The sequence below is a fragment of the Zonotrichia albicollis genome, chromosome 4 (assembly GCF_047830755.1).
Source record: "Zonotrichia albicollis isolate bZonAlb1 chromosome 4, bZonAlb1.hap1, whole genome shotgun sequence".
Lineage (NCBI taxonomy): Eukaryota > Metazoa > Chordata > Aves > Passeriformes > Passerellidae > Zonotrichia > Zonotrichia albicollis.
This window is the reverse complement of record NC_133822.1, coordinates 30,313,941-30,328,199: the sequence shown is the minus strand read 5'-3', so window position 1 is coordinate 30,328,199 and position 14,259 is coordinate 30,313,941. Positions and strand designations below refer to the sequence as shown.

The following is a 14,259-nucleotide window of genomic DNA, read 5'->3' as shown; positions in this document are numbered from 1 at the left end:
TTGCTGTCCTGTACTTGTGGCAAACAATCACACATGTTCAGTGAGACAGATGGGAAATGTTTTGTTTCCAAGACTGAGGTAAAAAAATAGCCTTTCAAACACATTAAGTAGCTTCCATTTTCCCACCTTGCACTGCATGAAGCATTGTTTCTAATGCCCCAGAATTTCATAGGAACTCAAATAGATCCTAGATTGAGATCAGAGGCCACTCTGAGCAAACACATTCATGAAATGCTCTAGCAAGGTTTTCTTTTTCAAGGAATGAACATCAACCATGTCCCATAGGCACCACAGAAACATGGAGGTCTAAAAGGGAAGGATCTGGAAGAGCATCAGCCAGCAGCTGCAGCCCCTCACAGCGACAGCTAATCATATCTTCCTGACTTTGACTTTAAAACTGCAATAAGAAAAGAATAAGCAAAGTGCAGGGACAACATACTTTACAGAGAGGCGCTATTTTAATTTACAACTATGTTAAACATTGGTGCATGAATAAAAACCCAGGATGCATCATGCACATCAGCCTTGATCAACATGTAAAAGCTCTGCTGACATAGCAAGACCATAGAAACGATACAGTTTCACTGTATGTGGGGTTTTTTTTCCTTTATTTTAGTAAACTTAGATTTGCTGGCAAAACCTCTAGCAGACCTGGACACAGAGGTAAAAGAAAATGAAAAGAGAAGAGGCAGACCTTTTTCCCACTTATATTGATCCAGTAAAACTTTCAGTGGCAAAAGCTGTCCAAGCACAACACTACCTAGATTAAGTCCGGCTCGCTATTCCTGAGAACAGACTTCTAGGCACAGGTGTGGCCTCCACCTCAGTCTGGTCTCATGAAGGCAACACTTTGTACAGGAGCTTTCAAAAGGAGCTCTCAGAGCCCTGTGTATCTGCACCAGAAGCATTTTCTTGTCAGGAGCACTCCAAAGGACACAAGACTGTCCACAACTGTCATTCTCACAAGCAGAGAGCACACTTGAAGGTGCCTGCAGAGGCATTACTTGGGCTGAGTGCTGGGAACCGGGTTGTGCCTCATATCTAGCTTGCATATCGTCTATTCCAAGCCTATAAGGGATTGCAAACCTCAGATCATATAAGCTCAAGAAATCCACCCTACCCCTCCAGTTTCATTCCTAAATGTGTCACTAGCCTGGTGGGAAACCATTAAAAAAATCCCAGCACACATACCCTTCCTGACCATGCCTCAGTGTTCCTAGCTATAGAGTGAAAAAGAAAGCCTGAACCTACTTTGTGCACCATTTTGAAGACTCCTGATTAAAGTATTAACTGTCCCAGAAGTAGATTTGGACCCAAATTCTCAAAGATTTCCAAAAACACTGCTCATAACTTGCTCCCAATGAAAGCTTCAACTGCAACAGACAGTATCAAAGTACAGACTCATCATTAACCAATATACAACACACATGGCTTGACACTAAGCAGTGTTTCTGGACTCCCAAAATGCTGAACAAGTACACCAAGCATAAACCATTCTAGCAAAGTAAGAGTGGCTGAGGTACAATCTGATGACAAGAGATCCCCTCACAGCTGGAACGGAAGCCTGAAATAAATCTCTTGGTCACATCCCAATGAATGCAGAAACAAGCAAAAGATCTGAAGAGTACAAAAAAAAACCAACCTAAAAGGATGGGGGGAAATGCTTCTGTAAAGACTGTCAGTGGCAAAAAAACCCAGTTAGTTTAGACAAACAAGAATTATGGCCTGTTTCCCTTGGTGCCCAGGCACACTGGGGGGAATGAGGCCTTTCCAGCTGCACAAAGAGTTCTCACAGTACTGTGTTAACACGCTGGCTATAGCATTCTGGAGATGGATGAGGCTGTAAGGGCACTGACATTATACTGATATATGGACTTCAGGCATTACTAATCATTTAGACACAATAGCCCCACGTATACTTTTGCTTTGCATCCTCTGCAAATATTCTCCTCTCTCTGCTCTGGAAGTTTTTTCTTTAAAAGTGTTCAGGAAACAGGCACAGAATGGGGAAAGACTCACCAGCAACACTGATGTGCTCTGGGGAGGACAAAGAAAAAAATGAAACAAAAACAAACCACAAAAAAAAAAAAAAAAAACCAAAAAAAAAAAAACCACAAGCTGGATCAGGACAGCCAAATATGAAGACAATTTTAATTAAATCATGTCTATCTTATATCATCTATTTCAGCTAATTTAGCATCTCAAACAAGTATTATCTCAAAAGAGTTAATAGCTCTAGAAGCCCCAACTTTTTCACAGTTATTTTTCTTTAATGCAATTACATTTTTGCTGCTGCACCAGAAATATTAATAGCCTTTTCTGCATGAGACAGAGAAGCTCTACAGCAGGACAAGAAAGCTTCGATCCTACTGATGATCTGCATGCTAATAGTTACATACAGCTTGTCTGTCAATGTAATCTCTACTGAAGCTATTGAAAATAGGCAGCACTCCTCCCAATACTTCAAGCATGCATCTCTTCAGGAAAAAAAAAATCCATTCTCTTGACTGTAGAAAGGACAATAACTGGGAAAACAGACAAGCAAAGCTGTTGTTGCTCTACTGTATACTGGTCTGTAGGAAGACACAGAGGGACAAATTCTGCTCTTCATTACAGTACCTATGATCCAGAATTGATCTAACCTAGTCAATGGAACTGACCCAGATATACAGGGGAGAAAGAGTCCAGGGCTCCAACCAAGCCTGCAATCCTATATTTCTATGTCCAAGGGGAAAGTATGCCCTTTGTACAATCCAAAATCCTCTGCTCTAAGCACAGTAGATCTGACCTAGTACTCACCAAAATCAACTGAAAAGCAACCAGTGTCTCCTCCAGTCATTATGCAGACCTCATGCCATCCACCCACCAGCAAATTCAAACCACTTAATGTACACCTTTCAGAAAAAAAAATTCTTAGGTCTTGCCCAAAACAAAACCCCAAACCCAACACTCTAGTAGGGAGCCATGTTCACTCTATCTGAGCTTCCCTAATCTTGCCACAAGGACAAGTAAGACTGATTTGGGAAGAGAAGGAATGTGGAGAGGCAGAGATTACCTGGCACAGCCCACAGGATTGCCAGTGCCATAGTGGCAGGAACTCTGCACAATGTCCAGCTGACTGATCCTGTAACAATTAATAAATCCAGCAAGTGGGACAGATCACGTGTCCAGTCACCCTTTTAGTCCATCACACTCTGGTGTATTGCCCCAGTGATAAGCAGTTACTTCAACTTTATAATTACATGCACACATACACATGCCTAATTCTAAAGATAAAACTTATCACCAGCTTATCACCATCTGGAAACTCAAATGTATTTTAGAAGTTAATCAAGACCAAAATACACAATCAAGACAGGCTTTATCGTTTTGTATTTATGACACCAACTGACACATTTTATTAATCATCAAGTCTTTAAAAAGTGTTAAGGCCCTCCTCCTCAGTTACTATAAATTTTCTGCTACCACTTCCAACACAGACTGTAAAAATACAGACTACTAGAAGGACATATTCCGTTCCTGGTACCCACCAGCATGGGTGCAGAATGTGCTATTCCACATCAGGTCACTTCAGATAATACAGACATTTTTGTTCTGCCTGCATACCAATCAGCTTTAAAGTACTATGATGCAAATAGTCTTTTAAAGGATTTTAACTATCTAAAGCTCTTTGTTTTAAGACAAGGTATTACAGTAAAGATCATCCATGAGATCCAATTACAGTCACCTTAATAATTATATGTCTACCTTGACTAATTCAAAAATCCCTACAGGCTATCCATTTTGAAGTTTGATTCCTTTATACAATCATTTATTAGCCAAAAAAAGCATGACAATTACTAGCTACAATGTCATTTATTAAATTAATTCAGAAGGCATTACTCTAAGGGTCTTGAAGCCCACCTTTTTATCATTTAGAAAATGTATCTTGAGTGTCAATGCCTTAAAAATTAATAAAAGACAAAAAAAAAGAATTCCACAGTTCCCTGCTTTTTACAGAGTACAGTGTGTTCAAGAAGTGGATTGAAACCCAACAAAGCCTTTTATTCCTTGTGGATTATATACGTGCACTCTGCAATTAAAATCTATGTCTCCTACCACTCAGCCAAATAACATAAAAAGAGAATCTTTTGATATTAAGATGACTAAGGAGGGCATCTTTTAGCCTGAGACAATACTCAAAGAAACCAAGGCTGCCTCTCCCTGCCAAAGGAAGGGCAGACAACATTTAAGGATGTGAGCATTTCACACCTGTTTTTGCACAGTGCAGGCAACTTACCTCCATGACATGTGTTGGATAGAGCTACCATCTCTCAAATCCCCAGAATCACAGTGCTGTGAGAAATTCTGCTTGATTGCATTGTTTGTATTTTCCATTTCCCCCAGCACCTTCTTTTACATTTTTTCATAGGAGTGTGAAGCCATTTCAGCAGTGATTGATAGTAATGGAGCAAAGTCATCCCTCAGTGTCTACAGCCTGGCACAAACAAGACAAAGGCTATCTTGAAGAGGCACTCTTACTGTTTAAATAGATACCCTGACAAACTATAAAAATCCTTGCTCTTCTACAGCCTACAAAGAATTAATAAAATTATTCCTCTCTCAACCTGGATGTTTCCAAATGTGTAAGTTGAGAAAGAGTAGCAGAAATGAGAAACCACACTTATCACTCATTGCACATAGTAAAATAACAAAGACACCTATGTGGAGCACGTGGCACTTTTGCGATTTCTTTTAATATCAAAGAACTTCAGCAGCCTTGTTAGGAGAAAAAGGTTTGCACTGCAGAAATCTGTGCATTTGGATTACCTGGGCCACCAACTACAAATTTTGTAGAGGGTGGGAAGATGAGTGAGTGCATGTGCACATTCATACACATTTGTGCACATAGCCCTCTTTTTTTTCCAGTCAGCATTTTATAAGTGCTCATACTTGGCTTTTTTAATGTACAGATTCCAATTTGTCAGGGGAAAAGACATGAAATACTCAGTTTCCAAATCTAGCCTCAATTTCAGTCAGTGTGTTCTAATGAACATTTTCTTTCAAATGTTCCAATGGCAGCCATCTTTATTTCTTTTAAATAGCATCCCCTTCTGATGCCTGTAACCTAAATGTTAATGCCTTATTCAGGACCTCATCTCTAATGTGTAAAATTAATATGACCAAAAGGAAAGCTGTCATCTGCTTTCATTGCCAACACTGGGCACAGTGTAAAAGGCAACCCAAAAAAGCATTACTATTTTAAAGTAACTCCAAAAACCCTGGATAATTAAATTTTAAATGCATAAGGCAGTGAATTGGTTTTTTTTACACAAGGAAGCCTTCCTTGACTCCCATGGACACAAAGCTTCCTTACTGCAAATTAAAAAATGCTTGTGCTGCACCTACTTATACCATGCTGTTACCCAAAGTCCTGTTAGCATATCACAGAATTGAGAGTCCTGTCATCCACTGTGGCTCTCTGAGGCTTCCTGCCACAGAGCTTTTCAGTCCCCGAGTTCCTGTAGTGGAACCAGTAAAACACACCAGCTCCCACAGACATGCCTGCAGTTTCCATGTTCTGCCAGAGAGGCTCCCCACCAGCCTGCAGGGATCTGCAGAAAGGGCAGAGCAGAGAATGCACACTGCCACAGGATAGTCCTTGTGGATAAGTGCTCCTAATCTGTGCACAGGTTGCCTTCCATTAGGTAGTGCCTAGTCATGTTGACAGCACCAGAGGACACAGGGGAGGGAGCTGAAATCTAACATGGGCCATTCATGTGGAAACTTAGAATTTCAGTTCCACAGAAGGGAAGGGAGCTACTCCAGACAACTCCCCCAACAGCTAGCTCCTTATGAAGGAGTATGTGGGGAGGGCAAGAAAACAAACCATATACATTGATCAGCATTAAATGAAAAGTGGAGGATGAAAATATTACGCAAAAGAAGCAATGCAGAGTCCAAGTGCATATGAGGTAAAATTTTGGTTTATCCATGAAACCTTAGTTTCAGGTGCCAAATAATTACATCAAAGCGGGAACATACTGCACCCAATGCTGATTACAGCCACAAAATTGAAATCCAAGAAAATCCTGTGGCATGAACTGGAGATAATTAGGAACTGAATTCTTTCACTGGTTCACAGTAGCCTCTGGTGGTCTTATCCTCTAGTTAAGAGCACAAGGCTTGTGCCAGAAACACCTCTTTGTCACACACAAGCATTCTGACCATAACAAAAGGATATCTATAACCTGGGTACTGAATCGCAAATAATGAGGAATTAACTGAACTAGTCAGAATTCTGACTGTAACAACAAATACCTTGCCCACAGAGATCCTATATGAATGAGCTACAGGGAACAGGAACATTCAAAAAAGCACAAACATGCTTTGAAATGTTATCCTTGTAAGATAGTAGGTGGCTGCTGAATCTATGTAACTCACCACAGACATGTCTTCATCTTTATCCTGGACATGCCAGACCTACACAAGTACATCATTCCTGATCCTAATTTCATTCCTTTAATGTGAAGGGGAAAACTCTTTTCATTGATTTCAAATGGACCCTTCATCCATGCATCTTATGCTTCATTTTATGTATGTTGACACTTCAAGTCACACACAGAACTCAAATGTTTGCTTTGAACAGCACAAACAATCAGAAAGAAAAACCATCAGATTCAAATCATTGTGTCCCCCATCCCAGTCCTTAACTCCCTCAGGATTAACTTAGAGTTAATACATAATACATATGCACCAGCCCAAAAGGCTTGAGAGGAAAAAACACTGTGCTAGAATGACATTCACACAAGGACAACTGCAGAAGCTTTGTCAGGCAGGATTTGATATAGTACAGCTAGCAACAGAGTCAAACAAAATACAGTAGTGCCGGCTTTCAAAAAAGTAACATGAATCTAATTTCTTCCAATTGTCTGAACCATTTTTAAAGTTAATTACATGGTACAGTACAAGATAAATTACCTGCCACTTCTGAAGCATAATGGAAGCAACTTAAGAATTCAGAAAGAGAATGCTTATATTTCTGAATATGAAATAAAAATGAGATTCTAGTTGCAACAAATCAATTTTATCAATTTGTTCATAAAAAGCACTGGGCATTTCTGCTCTATATGCTGTTTTGCCGAGTTCAAGACAAATGTTTCCATGCACACTGACTTTATCTCTGAAAAAGTTAGCTTAAGCTGAGTCATGACACTTTACATCCGTGAATAGAGCATCAGTACGCTGAAAGTTAGGACAGTTACTTTCCCAATATCGATACACAGTAATAATTTTAAAAAACTTATAAAAACCTACAAAGTAGAAAATGTAACAGTGGAGTAAAAAATATCCTGATGTAATAAGACAGGAATGCAACATAATTACCCAGGTAATTTTTGCTTGAACACATTCAGAGACATTTTTATTTCTTCAGTTCAGCAAGCAGTTGTTGCAAAAACCTACACTCATTTGCACTGCAACAGAAAAAGCTGCTCTTCTAATAAGATTAATATTCACTAACCACAAAGATTTTCACAAGATACAAAGAGCAGCTTAACTCTCAACTCAAAGCAATTCCAGACTACCAGTCTTTCTGGAGCATAGTGACCAGAGTAGGTTTGCTCACACTGATGACAGTTCCATGGAAATCTATGAAAAGCTTTTATAGGGACACCAACAAATAGATATAGCACACAGCAGGGTTTCTGGGGGATGGATTTCATTGCATGCAATTAAATGAGGGCCGGTTTCTTGTGGCTGTCAAATTTCTCTGTATCCCAAACACAATAATTTAAAATCAGTATACAGGGTCCATCAAAGGAATGCCCCACACCCAACTGCCTTGCAGATCTCATTCTCCTTTGTAAGCAAAAGAGAAAGCAAGGATCAGTTGCAAGATTGGAGACTGCTGCATTGATTTTCAAATAGAATCTGCCATCAAAACCAATGGTAAGCTTGTCTTCAAACCTAAGGAAAAAAATCTCCTGTGGTCTGAGTTGTTCTGATATTTGAGCAAAGGCAGACATCAGCCATACCATTCTGCAAATGTAACTGAGATGATCATGGAGATGAGGCAAGTCTGACCTGTGAGATCTAGCCTTCATCAGCATCCAGAGGAGAGCAGTATGAGTCTAAAACAGGACATGGAAAATGGAGCAAAAAAAAAAAAAAAAAGCAATGGGAGGGATGGGAAGGGAACCAGGTTTAGAATAAGCCAGTTTCATAAACCTGTCTGAGGTAAGATAAAAACAGTATTAATTATCCTGCCTCAATTTTACACCTTGGGGGATCCTAACACACCACCAGTGTGACCCCCAGCCCAGCAGAGCAGCTCCTGCCTCCACTGGGTGACTCACAGTCCCCCACCTGCTGCAGCTGGGAAGCAACAGAACAAAGCAAACATCTATGAAAGTGTAGGCAGGCTAAAGACCAGTGAGAAAACTGATTTCATAGGAAATACAGCAGATAAAACTATGATGGGCTGTCACATAAAAGCCCAAAACTGAGCTATTTCACACAGACTGAAATTCCAGGAGCATGGAGAAATAATAAGCTTGCACTCAGTTATCTAGATAGCACATGGCAGGAGAGTGAAAGGGGGAAATATTTGAGCAAAAGAGACAGGGAAAATCAGCTATATATTGCTATATCTCCAACTATAGCAAACACTGCAGCATGGATTTTTTTCAGTAAAGGCTAGACAGGCAATGGGAAAACACATTGAAGTCCCCACTACCACTTCACTTCCCCCAGGAACAAACATAGCTTCAGATAAACCACAACAGCCAGGATTGTCTCCAGCATTTTCTTTACAGTGGTCCTGAGCACTGGAGAGCTGCATAATTCACCTTCCCTCAACAACAACTGGTTGGGGAACCTAACTTGGGAGGGTGGGTTCCCAGCTCTTCGGTAATCTCTGACAAAACTCCGATAACGCAAAGGTGCAATAACCAAACAGCACATTTACAGCTGGCTTCCCAGCAAAGAATGGGAACACAGCCAAAAAGAGAAGAAACAGTAAAAACCACCTGATTTCCTTCCAGCATGAATGTGTCGGTATTTAAGATAGTGAACAAGGGATACTTTATATTCTTTTGCAAAGATAAGGCAAAGCTCATCTTCTCAGCTTCAGGCATTAAGTGCGTTTGTGTTGTTTGGGGTTTTCGCCTGTCTTTTTTTAAAAAAAAGGTTTCTGTTAACTATGTAATTTTCTTTTTTTTTTTTTTTTTACCCCAAAGAAAAACAAGCTATCAGCAGAAATTTGGGTCTCACACTTCTAGCAAGAGTTCCATATTCAGATCTCCTAAAATGGAAAATCCCCTCTAACAGATAAATCTTTATCTTAACCCAGAAGGGGTTGGACTCATCATCTGGTGGCCTCCTAGCATCTTTCACCTTCACTTTCTCTCACCTGAAACTGACAAGAATGCTCTGTAAGCAGCCTCCCGAAATTCACTGAGAGAACTCTGGGGCTCAAGAAGGACCTGACACTTCTCGCTGAGGACTTATCTGAAAATCTTATTTTCTCTCCAAAAGGTTTTGAGTGGGAGTTTTTCATCTAATTCTGATTGCAAAGTGCCTCTGCCAGACACCATGGTAAGCTACCAACAACAGTGACACTGGCAAGCCAGAGATGAGAGAGCTCCCTCCTGCAGCCATCCAAAGACATGCTTCAGTGAAGACCAGCTAGAATTTAGAACACCCTTCAACAACAAAAAGGACATTAACCAAGATTTTGAAAGCTCTTAATACCTCCAGTCCCAGCATACACTCTGCCCAGGATCTGGCTCCAGTGAATTCTGCCACACAATAAAGGTTACAAGCATATGTTACAAAAAAAGACTTAATTCCTAAAGATGATCCACTACACAATGTATATCACATTCACAGGTCTACCACCTCCCTACTGACCCTTCAGGAACTCTACATTTATCTATCAGTTGCGTTATCACGATGGTAACATGTACAATGGCATAACATATCTGGGAGAGCAGCTGTCTGAGCCTTACAAAACATGTGTAACTGTGTAGGAACTAGGTAGTGAAGCAGAACTTGAGAGCTTCCCAGCAGTTCCTGCCATGGAAACAGCCCACCAAAAAAAACCCCAAAACCTCAGAATAAGTTATTATGAAAAAGGCACAATAAAGGTTGTGTTCTATTTATTTCCAGATCTACTCCACTCACACTAACAACCTATGTGCCACACAGAAAACGGGTGCACATTATCCTCCCAGTGATTTCACAGCATCGCATTCTCTCCTCGGAGCTTATGCTAAATCCTTTGAACTGTACTAAAATATCAGCCTATTTATAGCCTCACAATACAATGAATATAAAGCCATAATCTCCAATAGTTAACTATAGAACATACTGAGAATTCTTAAAACATGATTTTTCTACATTCAAAAATTCGCACAAGAATATTTAGCCTAATCTCTCACCTATTGCATGCAAAGTTTGTGTTCCAGCAGTATAATTCATCTGAAACAAGGGGAAATAATAAGTCTTGGCCAAATTTTCTGAATATGTCTGTAAACTATATTATCTGTGGAACTCCACCAATTAAAATATCACATTTCTATTCAATTGGTGAAGCTATGTTACAACCCATAATTCTGCATGGTGCCTTGAAGACTAGAAATAAAGCCTTCTCCAGGTCTGCTAAGGACAGAGCAATCCTTGTGAAACCAGTAAACATGGGACAGACACAGCAGGAAAGATAATAAATATGCTAACTTTCCCAAGAAGTTGGCAGGTATTAACACAGAAGGGCACCATACAAGAACACATTAATCAAGCAAATTATACCAACTCTGGAGGAGCAGACAGCTGATAGAAAAGCACCAAACACGACTTGGCTTCACTACAGAACAGCAGATCTACTGATTCCTAATTCTCTCGGTGCATCAAGCCTCTACAATTTGATGAAAAATTCTCCAAAAACTTTCAGGAAAAATCAATTCTCATAGAATCATTTAGGTTGGAAAAGACCTCTGAGGCTGAGTCCAACCACTAACTCAGCACTACCAAGTCCACCACTAAACTACGCCTCTAAGTACCACATACACATATGGCAACTATGGGAGCCACAAACAGGGAAAGAAAAATTCGACCTGAATAGATCCTTTTTCCTTTCACTGGACTGCAATTCCCTTATCAGCCACAGGTATATCCTGTAGGCAGGACACTTGAGAGCAGGCAGTAGACAATAACAGGTACGGCTGGGAAGACTCGCCTGCAGAGGAGTGTGGCCAGCCTGCCAGCTACAGCTGCTGGCCCACTGCGAGGTATCACTCCCTCTCACCTGCGTCGCTCCTCTGCTCAGCTGTCAGATCCCTCCAGAAAGTCACTGCAAGTGCAATTCCCACGTCATTTCTCAAGCAGAAGGGGGGAAAGTGAGACAGATCAATTTTTTTTTTTTTTTTTTTTGCCATGCTGGACAAATTTCACCAAGCTACACAAAGCATCTACGAGGGGTCTGTGCACACAGCTGACTCATTAAATTTTACAGCCCAAGCCCACCTTTGTGTGAATTAGTAGCTGATCGACGTGGGACTTCCCTGGGAGCCAGCATCCGCTGCCCCCGACACAGGTCCGTCCCTAGGATGAGGGAAACTGAAAAGCTGAAGTCGCTTTAGGTACCCGGGAGTGTGGATCCGAGGTGATCCCTGCACAACATTCCGCAGCCTGCGTCCCTGCGGACACCCGTGCCCAGCCAGCGGCTCTGCGGCCGCCCGAACACGGCGGGACCGGGCCGGGCAGCCGCCCCCGCCGCACCAGACAACTCGGGCGAGCTGAAGCGGAGCTGCCGCCGGCGGTAGTGGGTGCCCTTGCCGGCCACGGTGTCCCTGACCCTTCCAAAAACGAAAAGATGAGAAGACGAAGGCCCGCGACCCCTGACAGGAGAGGGGAGCTGAGGTCGCGCTCCCGGCGAGGGGGACCCGCGGGGACCGGGCAGCTCCCGTCGCCCCTCAGCCATGAAGCGCTTGCCAGCCGCTGTCGTCTCCCTTCCCCCCTCACCAAACGCACAATATAAAGCGGAAAATAACAAAATTCTTAAACAAACCAACTTTCCTCCCTCCCGCGGGAAGTTTCCTGCGGGGGGCGAGGGGACCTTCCCGCAGCCACTGCGGGCACTGTGCTCGCCGCCACCGAGCCCCGCGCCTGCCGCAGCGGCGCCGGGAGCCGAAAGCTGGAGCCGGGGGCAGCCGGCGAGGGCTCCCAGGGCGGCCGCCACCTGCGCCGGCGGGGAGCGAGGAGGGCACCGCCCTCGGCGGGGCCGGTGCGGTTGCAGTGCCCTACCTGGGTACTACATACTTTGGAAATAGAAGATGACGAGGATGAAGGAACCCACAGAAGTGACCAGGACCATCCTGCACACCCGATTCATCCTCATTACTTCCAGCACCGCTGGCTTCATGGCGTTGTCCGGCGGCGCAGAGAGGGTGGCGGAGCGCGCAGGTCTAGTGCCGGGAACCGCTCCGCGCCCGCCTCGCACCAAAGCGCCGCCGCCGGAGGATGCCCGGGCGCCCGCGCCCCGCGCCGGGGAGCGTTAATGCCGCGCTGGGCGTGACCATGCGGCGCGCCAGGCGGAGGGGCGCTCTGCGCGCGCGGAGCGGGGGGGGGGAGGCGGGCCAGGCGGCGAGCCGGGGCGGAGCGCGGCCCCCCTCGCCAAGGGCAGAGATGGTCCCGCCCGGCGGCGGCGGGCGGGGACGAGCCGGGCGGCCCCGAGGGGCTGCGGGGGTGTGTGGCGGCCGCCGTCCGAGCGGCCCCGCTGCCCGTGAATTTGACCACCTCTGGGTCACTCTCTACCTCTTCAGGGGGGCGGGGTCCGGCAGCCGCCGGCGGGCAGGGGCATTCGTTCCTGCCTGGATATGCCCGATGCCCCTTTCGTGAAGAGAAATTCTCGCCCTCTTAGCGGTGTCCGTCGCTCCGGTAACCCTAAATGCCTCCTTGCAGGTCTCCCCTCGCTCCGTAGGTTATGTTACAGCCGGTCCCTGCCGTCGTGTTTTGCCGATGCCGCGCTGTCCCGTCCGGGAGCTGTTCATTTTATCAGTGGCGCAAACACCAACTTCAGGCGCACGGAACCATCCGGGGGCAAACAGTGCCACCTGGCCTGACGGAAATGAAAGGGGCTTATTTTGTTTTCAAACCCAAGACTTCTAAGTTTTATGCATTAACTAACACTGTTCATTTGTCGGTGGAGTCAAAAGGTCCTTGCGCCGCAGTCGGCCCGCCGAAGGTGGATCTATCTTTCCGTAATCGAGAGCAGCACCAGGCGATGAGGTACGAGCCCGTACGTGGGAGGAATGTAGAGGAGCTGCGAGCTACAGAACAAAAGGCCTCTGCCGTGCCCAAGCGAGCATCGGGTTTGGGACAGCTGGGGCTGCTGGGGAGCCGGGCACTGTGAGCGAGTGCGGCTCGGCGGAGCCCCGAGCGAGGTTTCCCAGCGGCGAGCCACACGGCACAGCCCTCTTACTGGGACTGTCCTCTTGCTCTGACCTACACAGGTGTTGAAAGTACAGTGCTGAATGGAAATGTCTTCTTAGCAATATACCGTTCATCTTTGTGCGGTGGTGACAGTTCTGTTTGTTCCCCTGACGCGCCCAAATACCACTTTGCTATTAGTTTTGTTTTTTGCTAAAATGAAGATCATTATACTGATGTTGATACCATCTTCTCGCATTAAGGGATTTTTTTGCTCTCACGCTTCTTTCTGCTCTTCTGATTAGTTGGGGGGGGGGGGGTCTTTAAAATGAAAATAGCCCTGAACAGTCTGAATTCAAAGATGGGAAGGAAGTGGAGTAAAACATACTTTAGGCTAAAAAAAATTCTCCAGCTTCCATCCCCTCCCATCACTGCCCCCTGCCCCCTCAAAAGAGGCAAACCCCACAAACAGACAACCCCAAACAAAACAAACAAGCAAACAAACCCAGAAGGTATGAGTGTTCATTCCAGTTAATTGTGACAGAAACATGCAAAGTCATCAGAGTCATCTTCCTCTTTCCAAAAGCCAAAGATTTTACCTCAAGGATAAACCAGTAATTAGTTAGGCATTTGCAATGGAGTAGATTGTTTAGTTTTGGCCTGGAGTTCCTTTTATCAGAAACAAATTCCATTGTTGATTAACAAAGGTTTGACGCAATATTTTTCTTACTTTCTCTAGATTTTCTCCATATTTTTTTTAGCAGTTTTAATATGCAGTGACCATTTTCTAGTCTTCCTAATGTAAAGGAAACTTTAAATTTATTTTTCTCTTTTAAGTCCAAACTGCAAACA

At 43.9% G+C, this 14,259-nt stretch overlaps 1 protein-coding gene across 5 annotated transcripts in view; it reads right to left on the bottom strand.

Moving 5' to 3' along the window:
• The window catches only part of CHST11 (carbohydrate sulfotransferase 11), a 157,553-nt gene extending 144,933 nt beyond the window's left edge, over positions 1–12,620 (bottom strand). The window contains exon 1 of one of the 5 annotated variants that reach the window (XM_026797820.2): positions 12,283–12,620. Coding sequence is in view for 3 of the 5 variants with exons in the window: in XM_026797819.2 (XP_026653620.1) it covers positions 12,298–12,400 (103 nt within the window). In the remaining 2 variants the exon portion in view is untranslated. The remainder of the gene's footprint in view (positions 1–12,282) is intronic. The other 4 variants (XM_026797819.2, XM_014272556.3, XM_014272555.3 and 1 more) reach the window with 4 other exon arrangements.
• Positions 12,621–14,259: the final 1,639 nt, after the last annotated feature.